Source organism: Saccopteryx leptura, chromosome 3 (genome assembly GCF_036850995.1).
Source record: "Saccopteryx leptura isolate mSacLep1 chromosome 3, mSacLep1_pri_phased_curated, whole genome shotgun sequence".
Classification (NCBI taxonomy): domain Eukaryota; kingdom Metazoa; phylum Chordata; class Mammalia; order Chiroptera; family Emballonuridae; genus Saccopteryx; species Saccopteryx leptura.
Genome location: NC_089505.1, coordinates 151768176 through 151782260, shown reverse-complemented (window position 1 = coordinate 151782260; position 14085 = coordinate 151768176). Strand labels below are relative to the sequence as shown.

Genomic DNA, 14085 nt, shown 5'->3' with positions numbered 1-14085 from the left:
TTCAAAATTGGGTTTTTTTAATTGCATTATGGTTATTTCAAGTTTTTCATTTGTTAGGATTTTATGGTGTTTTTTACATATGAAGTTTTACATTTTTATGTAGTCAAAATCAAAAACTTTAGTCTTTTATTGGATTCCATGTTGAAAATTTATTTTAATAAAAGAATTTTGTAGTTCCTTCCTATTTGCAGGGATAAGAATATTTATGCTAGTCTCAAAACTGCTGTTATCCTTACTATCAGCAGAGCCAGTGGTATGAGGTAGGAGGGTGCTTGGTGGGTAGATACAACCACTGACCCCAGTCTCTGTTGCCTCTTTTGGAATGGATGCTCAAGAGGGCTGACTTTTGAGGCATGCTGTTAGATTTTTCTAGTACTTTGCTATCATTTTTAGGAATGTTAGTTTTTTAAAATACCATTTTGTGTCACTTTAGAACTTCTGTTTTCTATATCAATATAAAAAATTGCAAAACATTCTAATAGTGCAGTTTTGTAAGTGTAAAACTAGTTTGAATTGTTTCTATTTTCTGTTCAGTTTAACAGCTTTATAATTAATTCTCTTACATATGTATAAAACTTTTGCATGTTATATTTTAGTCTAACCTAAAATTAGGAAGCAATCGAGTAAAAGGAATATTATTGATATATAACCTATGGCAGTTAATTTTTTTTTTCCTATTCTGTGAAGAGATTATGTGCGCTGTCTTTGAGTTTAAAGAATTTAATCTTTTAGAAACAGGAGCATTATAGAATCACATAAATTGAGGGTAACTAAGTTGATTCACTGTTTGATTAAATTTCCCAAAGATTTGTTTTCTCTTAAGCTGAGTGGTCTTTTTATTTAATGCTAGTTATGAAAGACCTCTCCCTAGAGAAATGATTCTGTAACTTCCTGGCTTATTTTGATTTATAAAAATAATGTTTGTTTTAATACTTTAGGTGTGTACATCCCGCTTCTGGTTTAATTATCGACATGTGGCAAATACTCTTTCTGTTTATAGAAGTGTGAAGAGGCTAGGTATTCCTGACAGGTAAGAATTCTTAATAAAGCATGACTTTGAACCTTAGTGAAAATTACCTTTAGATGATTGTTATTATATAGTATTTTCTGTGTTGTTTTTGGAAAAGGTAAGGAAACTTGAAAAATTTTTGTTGTTGTTGTTAGAATATATCACCACATACTTGACCAGAACAACTTATGTAAAGTAACTTAGTTAAGGCTGTAATGGAAAATTATATAAACCATCAGTCAGTACTAAGGTGAAAAGATTTGATGAAGTATAATTGTTTAGTGTGATTTATTTAATCGTTAAATGCCTCAGTGTGGGGTTTTTTTTTTCTTTTCTTTTTCTGAAGCTGGAAACAGGGAGAGACAGTCAGACAGACTCCCGCATGCGCCTGACCTGGATCCACCCGGCACGCCCACCAGGGGCGATGCTCTGCCCACCAGGGGCGATGCTCTGCCCACCAGGGGGCAATGCTCTGCCCCTCCGGGGCATCGCTTTGCCGAGACCAGAGCCATTCTAGCACCTGGGGCAGAGGCCAAGGAGCCATCCCCAGCGCCCGGGCCATCTTTGCTCCAATGGAGCCTTGGCTGCGGGAGGGGAAGAGAGAGACAGAGAGGAAGGAGGGGGTGGGGGGGTGGAGAAGCAAATGGGTGCTTCTCCTGTGTGCCCTGGCCGGGAATCGAACCCGGTTCCCCCGCGCGCCAGGCCTACGCTCTACCGCTGAGCCAACCGGCCAGGGCCCAGTGTGGGTTTTTAATTGCAGACAATAAAAGACAATTCTGAGATTTAAATAGAAAAGGAATTACTGAAAGCATATTGATTAGTACACCAAATTGGTAGGAAGGCTGTAGCTCTAAATCGTCAAGAACAAGGAAGCCTAGGTAGCAGCGAAGACATATCTAAAAAGTGTGACATAAAACCAGTCCAATCTAATGACAATAATGCAGCTGCAAATTGCTGTCCAGACTCAGCTGCTACCATTGCCTTTGGAAACTTAATGTTGATATTGCTGCCTGCTGCCAAAATCCAGCCTTTGCTGTCCCAGCTTCTTATAGTCTCGTGCTCTTAATTTAAAGACCTTGGAGGGATGTCCTATTGGCAGAGCATAGATTAAGTATAGATTAAGTGCTTTTGTCTATACTCCAGGAGGTAGTGGGGGCTGAGTGACAGGAAGAACTACAATGTGGCATTGCTAGCTTTTATATAGGGGCGTGGGCTCTTGGCTTCTATGACGACTTGTAAAGTGGGATATTTCCATATTATGTGAGGGAGTTCAGATACTGGGCGGCACCTCCACACCGTCGCCCTCAGATCCACAGCCTCTGCATTTGGTTTGTCAGACAGGAGAGGTCTGTTTTTGCTAATACCAAAGCAGTTATAGAAGAGAGTGCAGTCAACTCAGTTTAGGTTTCATTTATTTAGTCCTCTGTTCTTTATCTGTGAGGCAGTGTGCCGAGAGAGCTTTGCAGTCAGACACATCTGAGTTTGAAATCTGGGTTTAGTGGTGATTTTGATAAGTCACTTGGCCATGCTAATCCTGTTTCCTCAGCTAGAATGTGGTGACAATACTGTCTTTGCGGGTTCAGGTACTTGCAGTAAAAAGCAAATAGAGATACGAGGAAAGTGCACAGGAGCAGAAAGGCAGCGAGTGACTCAGGAAACAAAAGTTACATTCCTGTAAATAGATCGTTTTAGTTTGAGAAGCTGACAAGAACTATAATTTAATTCCTGTATTTTCAATAGAACTTAAGGCTACTATAATATTACTATTTTTTAAAAAATAATTAAATTAAGTCTGAGAAAGGATGGTTAGTTATATCAAGTATACAGGTATTATTCTTGTAATTAGCCAATTATAATTTGTCAGTTGTTTCTCCTTAGTAGGTCTGTATATGGGTAATCCTTTGGTTTTTAACCCTTGTTGCTTCTATTCCCTGGGTGCTGCTCTAGGCAGCTACAGTGCATGGTTTGGCAAGTTTCCACCTTGGTAAATGAGTCTTTGAGTCTTTGTTTGATCCATATGTCATTAGGAAATGTGTAAATGGTTTAAGTAAGATTTAGATGGATTTTTTAAAAATAGAACATAACTGTAGGATATTTTATATATTATAATTAATAGGTTTGTCCCAGGGTATCTGAAGAATATTCTTTAAATGCTCATTCTTGTTTCAAATGATTGCCTGTCTGGTTTATAAAGTCTGTTGGGGAATGAAGTGGGGTTTTAGTTGGTGGTTTAGCCGTTTGTTATTTAACAAACAGAAATCAAAGAAAAAGTTTTCACCTGTTATGGTGAATACTACTCTTTTGGTGACTTGTCCTACTTCTACCTGGAATTAAGTATAAAAATATAATTATAAGTACATTTTTATTCAGAAAGTTAAAAGTTATGAAATAACAGTTTAGAAACTTAATTATTAAGAATAATTTTGGTTTTAAATCTTGAATTTCAAGATGCAGTTTGCATTTATTTTATACATTATGGAACCTTTTCAAGTTAAACAATATTATTATAAGTTCTGTCATAGTCCAGATATGTATCCTGAGAGAAACGGTCACTTTATTTAATAACAATTATGAGTAGAGTTCTGGCTTTAAAAAAAAAGTGTTTGCTTTCTTTAAAGGAGCAATTTACCTTTGTTTTGAAATGCAAAGTATTTGCATTTAGTTTTCCCATACATTTTGGTGGGAAATTAGTTCATTTCAAGTCATTTACTAGGCCTTGGCTGGGTGGCTGAGTGTATAAAGCATCGACCCAGCACACCAGAAGCTGTGGGTTCAACCCCAGTCAGGGCAGGAGGAGAAGCAACCAGTGAGTACACAACTAAATGGAACAACTAAGTGAAAGGAGTTGATGCTTCTCTCTCTCTCTCCTCCCCCTCTTCTCTCTCCCTCCCCTCTTCTCTCCCTCCCCCTTCTCTCTCCCTCCCCCCTTCTCTCTCCTTCCCACTTTTTTCTCTCCTGCTCCTTCTTCTCTCTCCTCCCCCTTCTCTCTCCCTCCTCCTCTTCTCTCTCCCTTCCTCTCTCTCTTTCCCAAATCAATGGACAAATAAAAAAAAATCACTTACTAAAATGCGTGTCACATGTGATTTCCTTTTTGAAAGTTCACATTGATTCGTAGTTCCATAGATCCTTTCTGAAACGTCACATTAGTTATGTCACAACTTTTGTTCTGATTTTCTCTGATCTTCTGATCAGAGTATGTGAAATTATTCTCTTTCCCTAAAATGGTTGTTTATATTTTCAGCTCAGTGCTCTCTAAACCTGGCTGTGATTCTGAATTACTCGTGGTGCACGTTGAAAACGTTGATTTCTCAGCTTCATTTCTGGAGATTCTAATTTATTAAATATGAAGCAAGGCCCAGACTTCAGTTCTATATGTGGTTCTGATATACAGTCAAGTTTAGGAAGTACAACTTTAACTTTTACCTGACCTTCCAAATTCACTTTCATACCTAAAAAAATCATTTCCTGATCCTCTTTTGCTTCCATGTATCCTGTGTATACTTTGATTATAACATGATTATTACTAATTTATTATGTTTCTCTTACTAGATTATAAACTACTTGAAAGGAACAAGGATTATATTTTATTTTACTTTGTACTTCCAGTGTTGAGTATAGTGCCGGCCAAATAGTCGGTGCTCAGTAAGTGTTAGATAAATAAACACATGACTGAGAAATACTTGATCAATTAGACAGAGCGACACAAGTTTGCACTTTAAAAGCAAAAACATTTCTCTCATCATTATGTGAGATTAATATTTCTAATTTAAACCTTTCATTCTTCATCTCTCCTTATTCATAAACTCTAGTATATGCAAAATAAAGTTCAAATCCCTTATGGTGGTACCCAAGGCTTTTGCAGACTGATTCCAAATACGATACTCTGATCATCTAATTTCAGTTTAGTCTTCTTGTGAGTCCGTGTAGTGGCCTCTGTCATTGCCCTACACTGGGCCTTCCAACAGTCATTCCTTCCTCTCTTCTTTCTAGTTTTGTTATGCAAAAATTCAATCCATGTATTTTCTAAAGCTTTCTAAGTCCTTCTTGCATAAATAATATTTTATTTATACTTGTACTATGGCATCTTTTTGTATGTATTGATCTTATTTTTTCAAGACTGGTTCTGACACTGTTTGTATTGCTCACAATGCATTCTTTGGTATATTGTGCAGTTGAATGAATGACTAGTTCCCTAGCTAAGTGGAACCTGGTTGGTCTAGACTGGAAAAGAAATATATATAAATACTGCAAATTTATATCCTCTTTAAATCTTGTGTCTAAAACTGTACTGAGCTAAATGTATTCTGCAGTCGATTTTGTAAACTATTTCCTACCTTAGGGATCCATGAGTGGGTTGATCTTACCAGGGAATTTTTAATTCATTTCTTTCTGTCAGGTAGAAGTCGGTAAGAGTCTGGCCTAAGACAAGTTAACTTCAACTTATTCCCTACTTTCCTACTCTTTAAGTTGCCTCGGGATGCACTGATTATATTTGGTCTGTTGATCATTTTAACTTCTTTCTCAAGTAATATATATTGGAATTGTAAGTGTGAATTCTGATTTTTTTTTATAAATTAAAAAAATTATTGCTTGTTGTTTTTAAAATGTTGGTAATATAGCTTTTGACTATTGCTTTTTTATGCAAATGTGGATTAGATTGTATACGTAAGGCATTTTTTTAAGGTAGAGCCTTAATAAGATATTTCAGGAATTTTTTTGTGTACTTTTTAAAATAATATGGAGAAGGGCAGGGCTGTTATGGTTCTTTGAAAATACTTGCGGCTGTTTCTCTAATGCGGTCAGCCAGAAGGGACCCCTGTATCCCATCTTCCTCTTCTCTCCACCTGTGCCAAACATTCCTTACCCACCAAGGTTCACACCCCGTTTTAGGGATTTTGTAATGAATCATTTCATTTATTTTTTGAGGCCTTTGTGAGAGACTGTATTTTTTCCCATTTTACTTATTAAAAATGGTTACTCAGTATGGTTAAATGACTTAATTAAGGTCCATTAAAAGCACAACTAATAGAAACAATTTGAATTCAGGTCTTTTGACTTTATGGCTAGAACATTTCTATTATATCATACCCATCTCCTCCCTAAGAAATTATTAAGTTAATATTTATGTAATGTTTATAATTAGAAGTTATTTTTAATATTAACTCCTGTTATTCTTATGGCATTCCTATAGAGTTTAGTATAATTATGCACACCAATTATTTAATACATTATTAAATTAAAAAATATATGTGTATCTAAATGATGAAATAGTGTTGGGTTGTTGTGAAAATAGTTATATGAATTTAATAAATGTAAGGAATGCCTCTCCTATGTTCCCATTTTTTTATTTTTTCCACACTTTTTATTGTTGTCTAAGTCTTTACCATTTCACATTTCCCCATACTTCATGCTTCCTTATTTCATCACGTTTGTGACTGTAATAGCTTTGTAGCTGTTTGTTCCCCGTCTCTGGTGTCTTTCCCCTCCAACTCGTCCTACACACAGCTGTTAGCATTACTTTCTCTGACACTGCTTTTGTGTTTTACTCCCACGATCAAGAACCTGCAGTGACTTTCTGTTGTTTCTGTATAAAATTCAAAACTTTCAGTCAGCCTTTAGTTTTTAACTACTGCTTTGTTAATTCCAACTTACTATATTCATTTTTTTGTTATGACATCTGCTACATAATATTTAATCACTCCCGTCTTTTATTTTTTTTCTTTAGTATCATATTTATCCCACCTAGAACACTTGGAATATCCACTGTGCTATCATTTCCTGCTCATCTATCTTTCTTTTCTTTGTGTCACTGTGTATAACTTTGTAGAGTACTCTGTACAGGGAGGTAGTTGTGATTTTAAAAAAATCATTACAATTAATTTATAAAATTTTCTAAATTAAATATATATTTAAAAATTTATTTTATTACTGTTTTTATTTTATGACTTTGCCTTATTTTTTTATGACCAGAAGGACTGGAGCTGTAGTAAATGTGCTTTGTAATTAACTTGCACTATATTATTGTAGTTACTGTCCAGATAATATTAACTCCTGCCTTTGAATGTCTCGTCTTGTTTCCTGTCACTTCTCAACAGTATTTTCTCATATACTCCATAAAAATGTCAGTATTAATGTTTGAATATGGACATTTAGAATAGTGCAGAAGTTGAAATGTGCTCTAAGAAGGAGAATGATGACAAATGTAAAAGCAGATTTTTGCATAGCCGTCTTGCTCTTATGTTTAGATAATAAGTAAGACCCATTTGCAAGAGTAAGGAGATGGTGAAGGGTTTATGGAACAAAGGGGAAATATCTTTATTGATTTATAATGGAGAGGATGCTGAATAAGCAAGATACTTATTCCTTTATTATTGGCACTTGCCTCATATCTGATAACGTGACTTTCTTATTTTTCAAATCATTTCTACTCTTCTTGGGTCTGGTTCTTTCATGTCTGCTTGTCAAGTTGTTAAAATCCTGCTCTTTTATTTTTGTCATTATTCTCCTCCTTAGAGCACATTTCAATTTTGATTTGTATCACAGTGACTTTTAGATTAACTTAGAATGGATTTTATCGTATTAAATATTCCAATTTATGCATAATATATATCTTCATTTAATTATGTGTTTAACAGCTTGAAACCAAGTTTTGTAATTTTTAATTTTTCTTCCATAAACATTTTGTTAGGATTTTTAGTTGTCATTTTTTTGTTGATATTTTAAATGGTACTCTTTAAAAATAAACATTTTCTTATTTCTGTTGTATATGAAGTTAGGTTTGTATATTGTTTTAGCAACTTGCTGAACTCTTATTAATTTTAATAATTTTACTATAAGCTATTTTGCAAATCATATCTGTATTGAAGTTAATATCTACAATATATGAAGAACTCACACAACATAGTAGTGAAAAAAATCCAATTTAAAAATGGACACAGGATCTGAATAGACATTTTTTAAAAAGACATATAGATGATTGACAAGTCCCTAAAAAGGTCTCAACATTAGTAATCATCAGGGAAATGCAAATCCAAAACCACAATGAGATATCACTTCCCACCTGTTGGAATGGCTGCTATCAAAAAGATGTGATAACAAGTATCGGAGACGATTTGGACAGAAGAGAAGCCTGTGCACTGTTGGTGGGAATTTAATGGGTGTAGCCACTATGAAGAACAGTATGGAGGATCGTAAAAAGTTAAAAATAGAACTACTGAATGTTCAAGCAATCTTACTTTTGGGTATTTATCTGAAGGAACTGAAAACATTAACTCAAGAAGATATATACACCCTTATGCTTATTGCAATATTATTATTTACAGTTGCCAAGATATGGAAACAACCTAAGTGTCCATGGATGGATAAATAAAGAAAATGTGGGATATATAAATAATGGAATATTTTTCAGCCATAAAAAATAAGTAGGTAATCCTGCCATTTGAACAATGTAGATGGACATTGAGGAATTATGCTAAGTAAAATTAGATAGAGACAGATACTATAAATTCCATTTATGTGCAGGATCTAAAAAAAGCTGAACTCAAAAGATTCAGAGAACCGATATTGGTAGTTGCTGGAGGTGGGGATGGGTGAAATGGGTGAAAGTGGTTAAAAGGTACAAACTTACAAGATTAATAAATTATAAGATTAATAAGTCCTGGGTATATAATGCACAACATGATATCTAAAAAAGTAAAATGTACAAGCTCTAGAGTCATATCACAAAGACATATACCTACACTTGATTTTTTTAAAATTAAAAAAAATATATGCTTCTTTTCTAAGAGAGAAGACGGGTGATAGTGAGACAGACTCCCGCATGCACCCTGACCGGGATCCACCTGGCAACCCCTGTCTGGGGCCGATGCTCTGGGCTTTGGGGCTATGCTTGCAGCCAAGCTATTTAGTGCCTGTGGTGGAGGTTCCATGGAGCCTTCCTCAAAGTCCAGGGCCAATATGCTAGAATCAGTCAAGCCATGGCTGTGGGAGGGGAAGAAAGAGGAAGTGAGAGAAGGGATAGGGGTGGAAAAGCAGATGGTCACTTCTCCTGTGTGCCTTGACCTAGAATCAAACCTGGGACATCTATATGCTGGGCCAGTGCTCTACCACTGAGCCAACTAGCCAGGTTCGATTTTTCAATTTATTTTTTCCCCAAGACTTAACTAGTCATCAACAGTCTGGTTGGATGATTGTGCACCTTTATGAAAAGCCAGTAAAAAACATGGATGCCTTCTTTTCCCAGAAGAACAGCGCCATACATTGCTTTACATACTCTTACTAGTATGGTAAATCCACACTTATTAAGTTTCTCAATAATGTTGGTTTAAGGTCTCATTGGTTGTATTGTACATAAAAAAAAATATTGTTTTTTTTTTTTAATTTTTAATTTTTAATTTTTATTTTTTTATTTCATTTATTCATTTTTAGAGAGGACAGAGAGAGGGAGAGAGAGAGACAGAGAGGGAGAGAGAGGAGAGAGAGAAGGGGGGAGGAGCTGGAAGCATCAACTCCCATATGTGCCTTGACCAGGCAAGCCCAGGGTTTTGAACTGGCGACCTCAGCATTTCCAGGTCGACGCTTTATCCACTGTGCCACCACAGGTCAGGCGCTGTGTTTTTATGTGACTTCATGAGAGGCAGTTAATGCAAACCATGGTGATTTAGTTAAAAAAATACAAGGGTTATGAAAGAATTTAAAAAGTTGAATAGAGAAATGATTTAAAGAAACTTCAACACACTCCACTTGAAATTCTTAGTGCTTTGAAGTTGGGCGTAATGGGAAATGAAATGAACCTCCTAACAAGAATCAAACCTTCAATCTGAAATATTGAGCAATAGAAAGGAAGTGCATCGAAGCTTCCTTCATCTAGGTCAGAACTGGAGGATGCTGTGCATATTTCAATTCAGCACTTCTGTGTACAGGTTAACTGCCTTTTGGCGGCGTCTTGGTGAAACAGTAATGAGTTTTACAGTTCTCTTGTCCTCATAAAGGTTATGTTGTGCTTGGCAGTAATCTTCATTGTCCTTCAGAAACTCCATCAAGGTGTGGTGACAAAAAGGAATGTGTTTACTCATTGAAAATTGTGGCTTAATCACCCAGTGGGTACTGAGGTGGCGGTGACACTGACTCAGTGGCCGTGGCTCTGGGGCAGGGTCCACGGTGGTCAGTTGCAGGCTGGAGGCAGTGCAGGTGTTGACAGAGACACTGAGCTGGTATAGAGTTTTGTAAAAGAATTAATTTCATTTCTCAAGCATTCTTAGTTCAGATTTTATTATAATTAAAAAGAGATTTTTGGGAAGATTTTCAGTTTCTTAAAAGCAAAAACAGACTTAAATCCTATCGCTATACTATTCAATGATTTGTTTAAAATTTAAGAAATATTTGTAATGAAGCTTAAAGCATAGATACAGGGGTAGGCAACAGTAGGTTTACATTTTACATGGCCACTTATGCTCTTTTTCCCCCACTCATTCTTGTATTATAATTTATTAGTTACTATAAACCTACTTTGCCCACCCCTGTAATATCGAACCATGAAAAATAGAAAAACTAAGATGTGGTTCTTTTTTTTTATCTTATTTTTATTAATTTTAATGCAGTGACATTGATAAATCAGTGTACATATGTTTAGAGAAAACATCTCCAGATTATTTTGACATTTGATTATGTTGCATACCCCTCACCCAAAGTCAAATTGTCTTCCATCACCTTCTATCTGTTTTTTTTTGTGCCCCTTCCCTCCCCCCACTCCCTCTCTCTCTTTCCTCGCCCCCTCTCCCCCCTCCTCCCACCCCTGTTACTATCACATTCTTGTTCATGTCTCTGAGTCTCATTTTTATGTCCCATCTATGTATGGGTTCATATAGTTCTTAGTTTTTTCTGATTTACTTATTTCACTCTGTATAATGTTATCAAGGTCCATCCATGTTATTATAAATGATCCGATGTCATCATTTCTTATGGCTGAGTAGTATTCCATAGTATACATGTATCAAAGCTTTTTTTTTGGGGGGGGTATTTTTCTGAAGCTAGAAACGGGGAGAGACAGTCAGACAGACTCCCGCATGCGCCCGACCGGGATCCACCCAGCACGCCCACCAGGGGGCGACACTCTGCCCACCAGGGGGCGATGCTCTGCCCCTCCGGGGCGTCTCTCTGTTGCAACCTGAGCCACTCTAGCGCCTGGGGCAGAGGCCGAGGAGCCATCCCCAGCACCCAGGCCATCTTTGCTCCAATGGAGCCTCGGCTGCGGGAGGGGAAGAGAAAGACAGAGAGGAAGGAGAGAGGGGGAGGGGTGGAGAAGCAGATGGGCGCTTCTCCTGTGTGCCCTGGCTGGGAATCGAACCCGGGACTTCTGCATGCCAGGCCGACGCTCTACCGCTGAGCCAACTGGCCAGGGCCTGTATCAAAGCTTTTTAATCCACTCGTGACTGACGGACACTTGAGCTGTTTCCAGATCTTCGCTATTGTGAACAATGCTGCCATAAACATGGGTGTGCGTTTCTCCTTTTGGAACAGTTCTATGGTGTTCTTGGGGTATATTTCTAAAAGTAGGATAGCTGGATCAAAAGGCAGTTCAATTTTTAATTTCTTGAGGAATCTCCATACTGTTTTCCACAGTGGCTGCACCAGTCTGCATTCCCACCAGCAGTGCAGGAGGGTTCCCTTTTCTCCACATCCTCACCAGCACTTATTCTGTGTTGTTTTGTTGATGAGCGCCATTCTGGCTGGGGTGAGGTGATATCTCATTGTGGTTTTAATTTGCATTTCTCTAATGATTAGTGATGTTGAGCATTTTTTCATATGCCTATTGGCCATCTGTATGTCCTCTTTGGAGAAGTGTCTATTCATTTCTTTTGCCCATTTTTTGATTGGATTGTTTGTCTTCCTGGTGTTGAGATTTACAAGTTCTTTATAAATTTTGGTTATTAATCCCTTATCAGACGTATTGTCGAATATGTTCTCTCATTGTGTAGTTTGTCTTTTTATTCTGTTCTTATTGTCTTTAGCTGTGCAAAAGCTTTTTAGTTTGATATAGTCCCATTTGTTTATACTGTCTTTTATTTCACTTGCCCGTAGAGATAAATCAGCAAATATATTGCTGCGAGAGATGTCGGAGAGCTTACTGCTTATGTTTTCTTCTAAGATGCTTATGGTTTCACGGCTTACATTTAAGTCCTTTATCCATTTTGAGTTTATTTTTGTGAATGGTTTAAGTTGGTGATCTAGTTTCATTTTTTTGCATTAGCTGTCCCAATTTTCCCAACACCATTTATTAAAGAGGCTGTCTTTACTCCATTGTCTTTACTCCTTACCTCCTCTGTCAAATATCAGTTATCTATAGAGCTGTGGGTTTATTTCTGGGTTCTAAGATGCGGTTCTTATGAGGAAAAATGATATTACTTTGATATTTGTTGATATGAGTACAGAAATTATGAAAGTTTTCTTTTGGCTCTGCTCACTACTCTGGAGTGAGTGAAAGGTGATATAGTCCATTGTGCCAGAGAATGTAGTTGGTGGATGAAAAGTGTATCGGCTTTGAAATCAAATTTTAGGTCTGCTTACCAGCCATGCCGCTTTGGGTAAGTGATCTGATCCCACTGAATTTCCTTATCTTTAAAATGGAGACAGTAATACTATCCATGGTATTGTTTTGATTTAGAGAATTAAGCATTTAAAGCAGGGGTCGGGAATCTATGGCTCGTGAGCCAGATGTGGCTATTTTGATGGCTGCATCTGGCTCGCAGACAGATCTTTAATAAGAAAAATAATGTTAAAAATGTAAAACATTCTCATGTATTACAATCCATTCATTTCCTACTGCTCATGTTCATGATTGCTGATGGCTGGAGCCAATCACAGCTGTCCTCCGGGACAACACCAAATTTTTATTGGATAATGTGTAACGTACACGGGTTGTTGTATGGCTCTCATGGAATTATATTTTAAAATATGTGGCGTATATGGCTCTCTCAGCCAAAAAGGTTCCCGACCCCTGATCTAAAAGGATGGTGGTATAGTGTCTGTCCCTCAATAAACTCAACAGATACTCGTTTCTACCATCCTGTACCCCACCCCATTACCTCTGGCATATTGTAGCTGCGTTTTGAATACTAGTAATCATCACTGCTATATTAGAACTGGAAGAAATTTTAAAAGTTTTACTCAGAATTCTGCCTTCCTTTTTTTTATTTGCTTGTCTACTAAAATTTTGTGTTCAAATATATATTTTGGAAACTACCATATTGTTTAACTTGATTTTTTTCTGAATTTAAACCTGTTTTCTCTTTTACTCTTTAGAAATGAGGTACAATTGTTAATTCTGTAATTTTTGTTTCCATTTTCCCATAACTTCTAATCTTATTTCTCTATAATCTTATTGAAATGTGGAATCCAGGCCTGACCAGTGGTGGTGCAGTGGATAAAACATTGACCTGGAATGCTGAGGTTGCTGATTTGAAACCCTGGGCTTGCCTGGTCAAGGCACATATGGGTCAAGGCACATATGTCTCCTGCTCCTCCCCCACCTTCTCTCTCTCTCCCTCTCACTCTCTCTCTCTCTCTCTCCTCTCTAAAATGAATTAAAATAAATGTGGAATCTAAATTTGATAATTTGAGTATTATAGTAAGTGCTTGTACAATTTAATATAGAATGGTTAAGTCAAATTAATTCTGTAATGCCAATAAACACCATTTTAATATTTTTAAAAATTGTTGAATTTCACTTCAGTTGAGATTTATTATCTTCCAGTCAACTGCTCTTTCATTTTGTCAATGATAGTTTCCAATTTATGTTTTGTCTGAGTTGACTTTTATGATCAACTTTTATGATCAGCTGAAAAGCAGATCTGGTGGCAGATACTCTTCACCACAACTATATTTTTTCCTTTGACAAATAGGTTTTAAAAAAATGATAAAAGTGATACCTCAGAAGAAGCCATCCTAGTCCTTTTAATGAAAAGGATATCAAAACTATCTTGCTTAATGCCCAGAGAAAATTAAAAGGACATTTTGATTTTCTTGCCATTTAAGGATAAAAATAGGCCCTGGCCAGTTGGCTTAGTGGTAGAGTGTCA

The 14085-nt window shown here is 36.6% G+C and overlaps 1 protein-coding gene across 2 annotated transcripts in view; it reads left to right on the top strand.

Annotated features, from left to right (window-relative positions):
* PIGK (phosphatidylinositol glycan anchor biosynthesis class K) overlaps window positions 1-14085 on the top strand; it is a 121023-nt gene that overhangs the window by 9323 nt on the left and 97615 nt on the right. For both annotated transcript variants that reach the window (XM_066376587.1, XM_066376586.1), the window contains exon 3: window positions 939-1030. In XM_066376587.1, the coding sequence (XP_066232684.1) occupies window positions 939-1030 (92 nt within the window). The remainder of the gene's footprint in view (window positions 1-938; window positions 1031-14085) is intronic.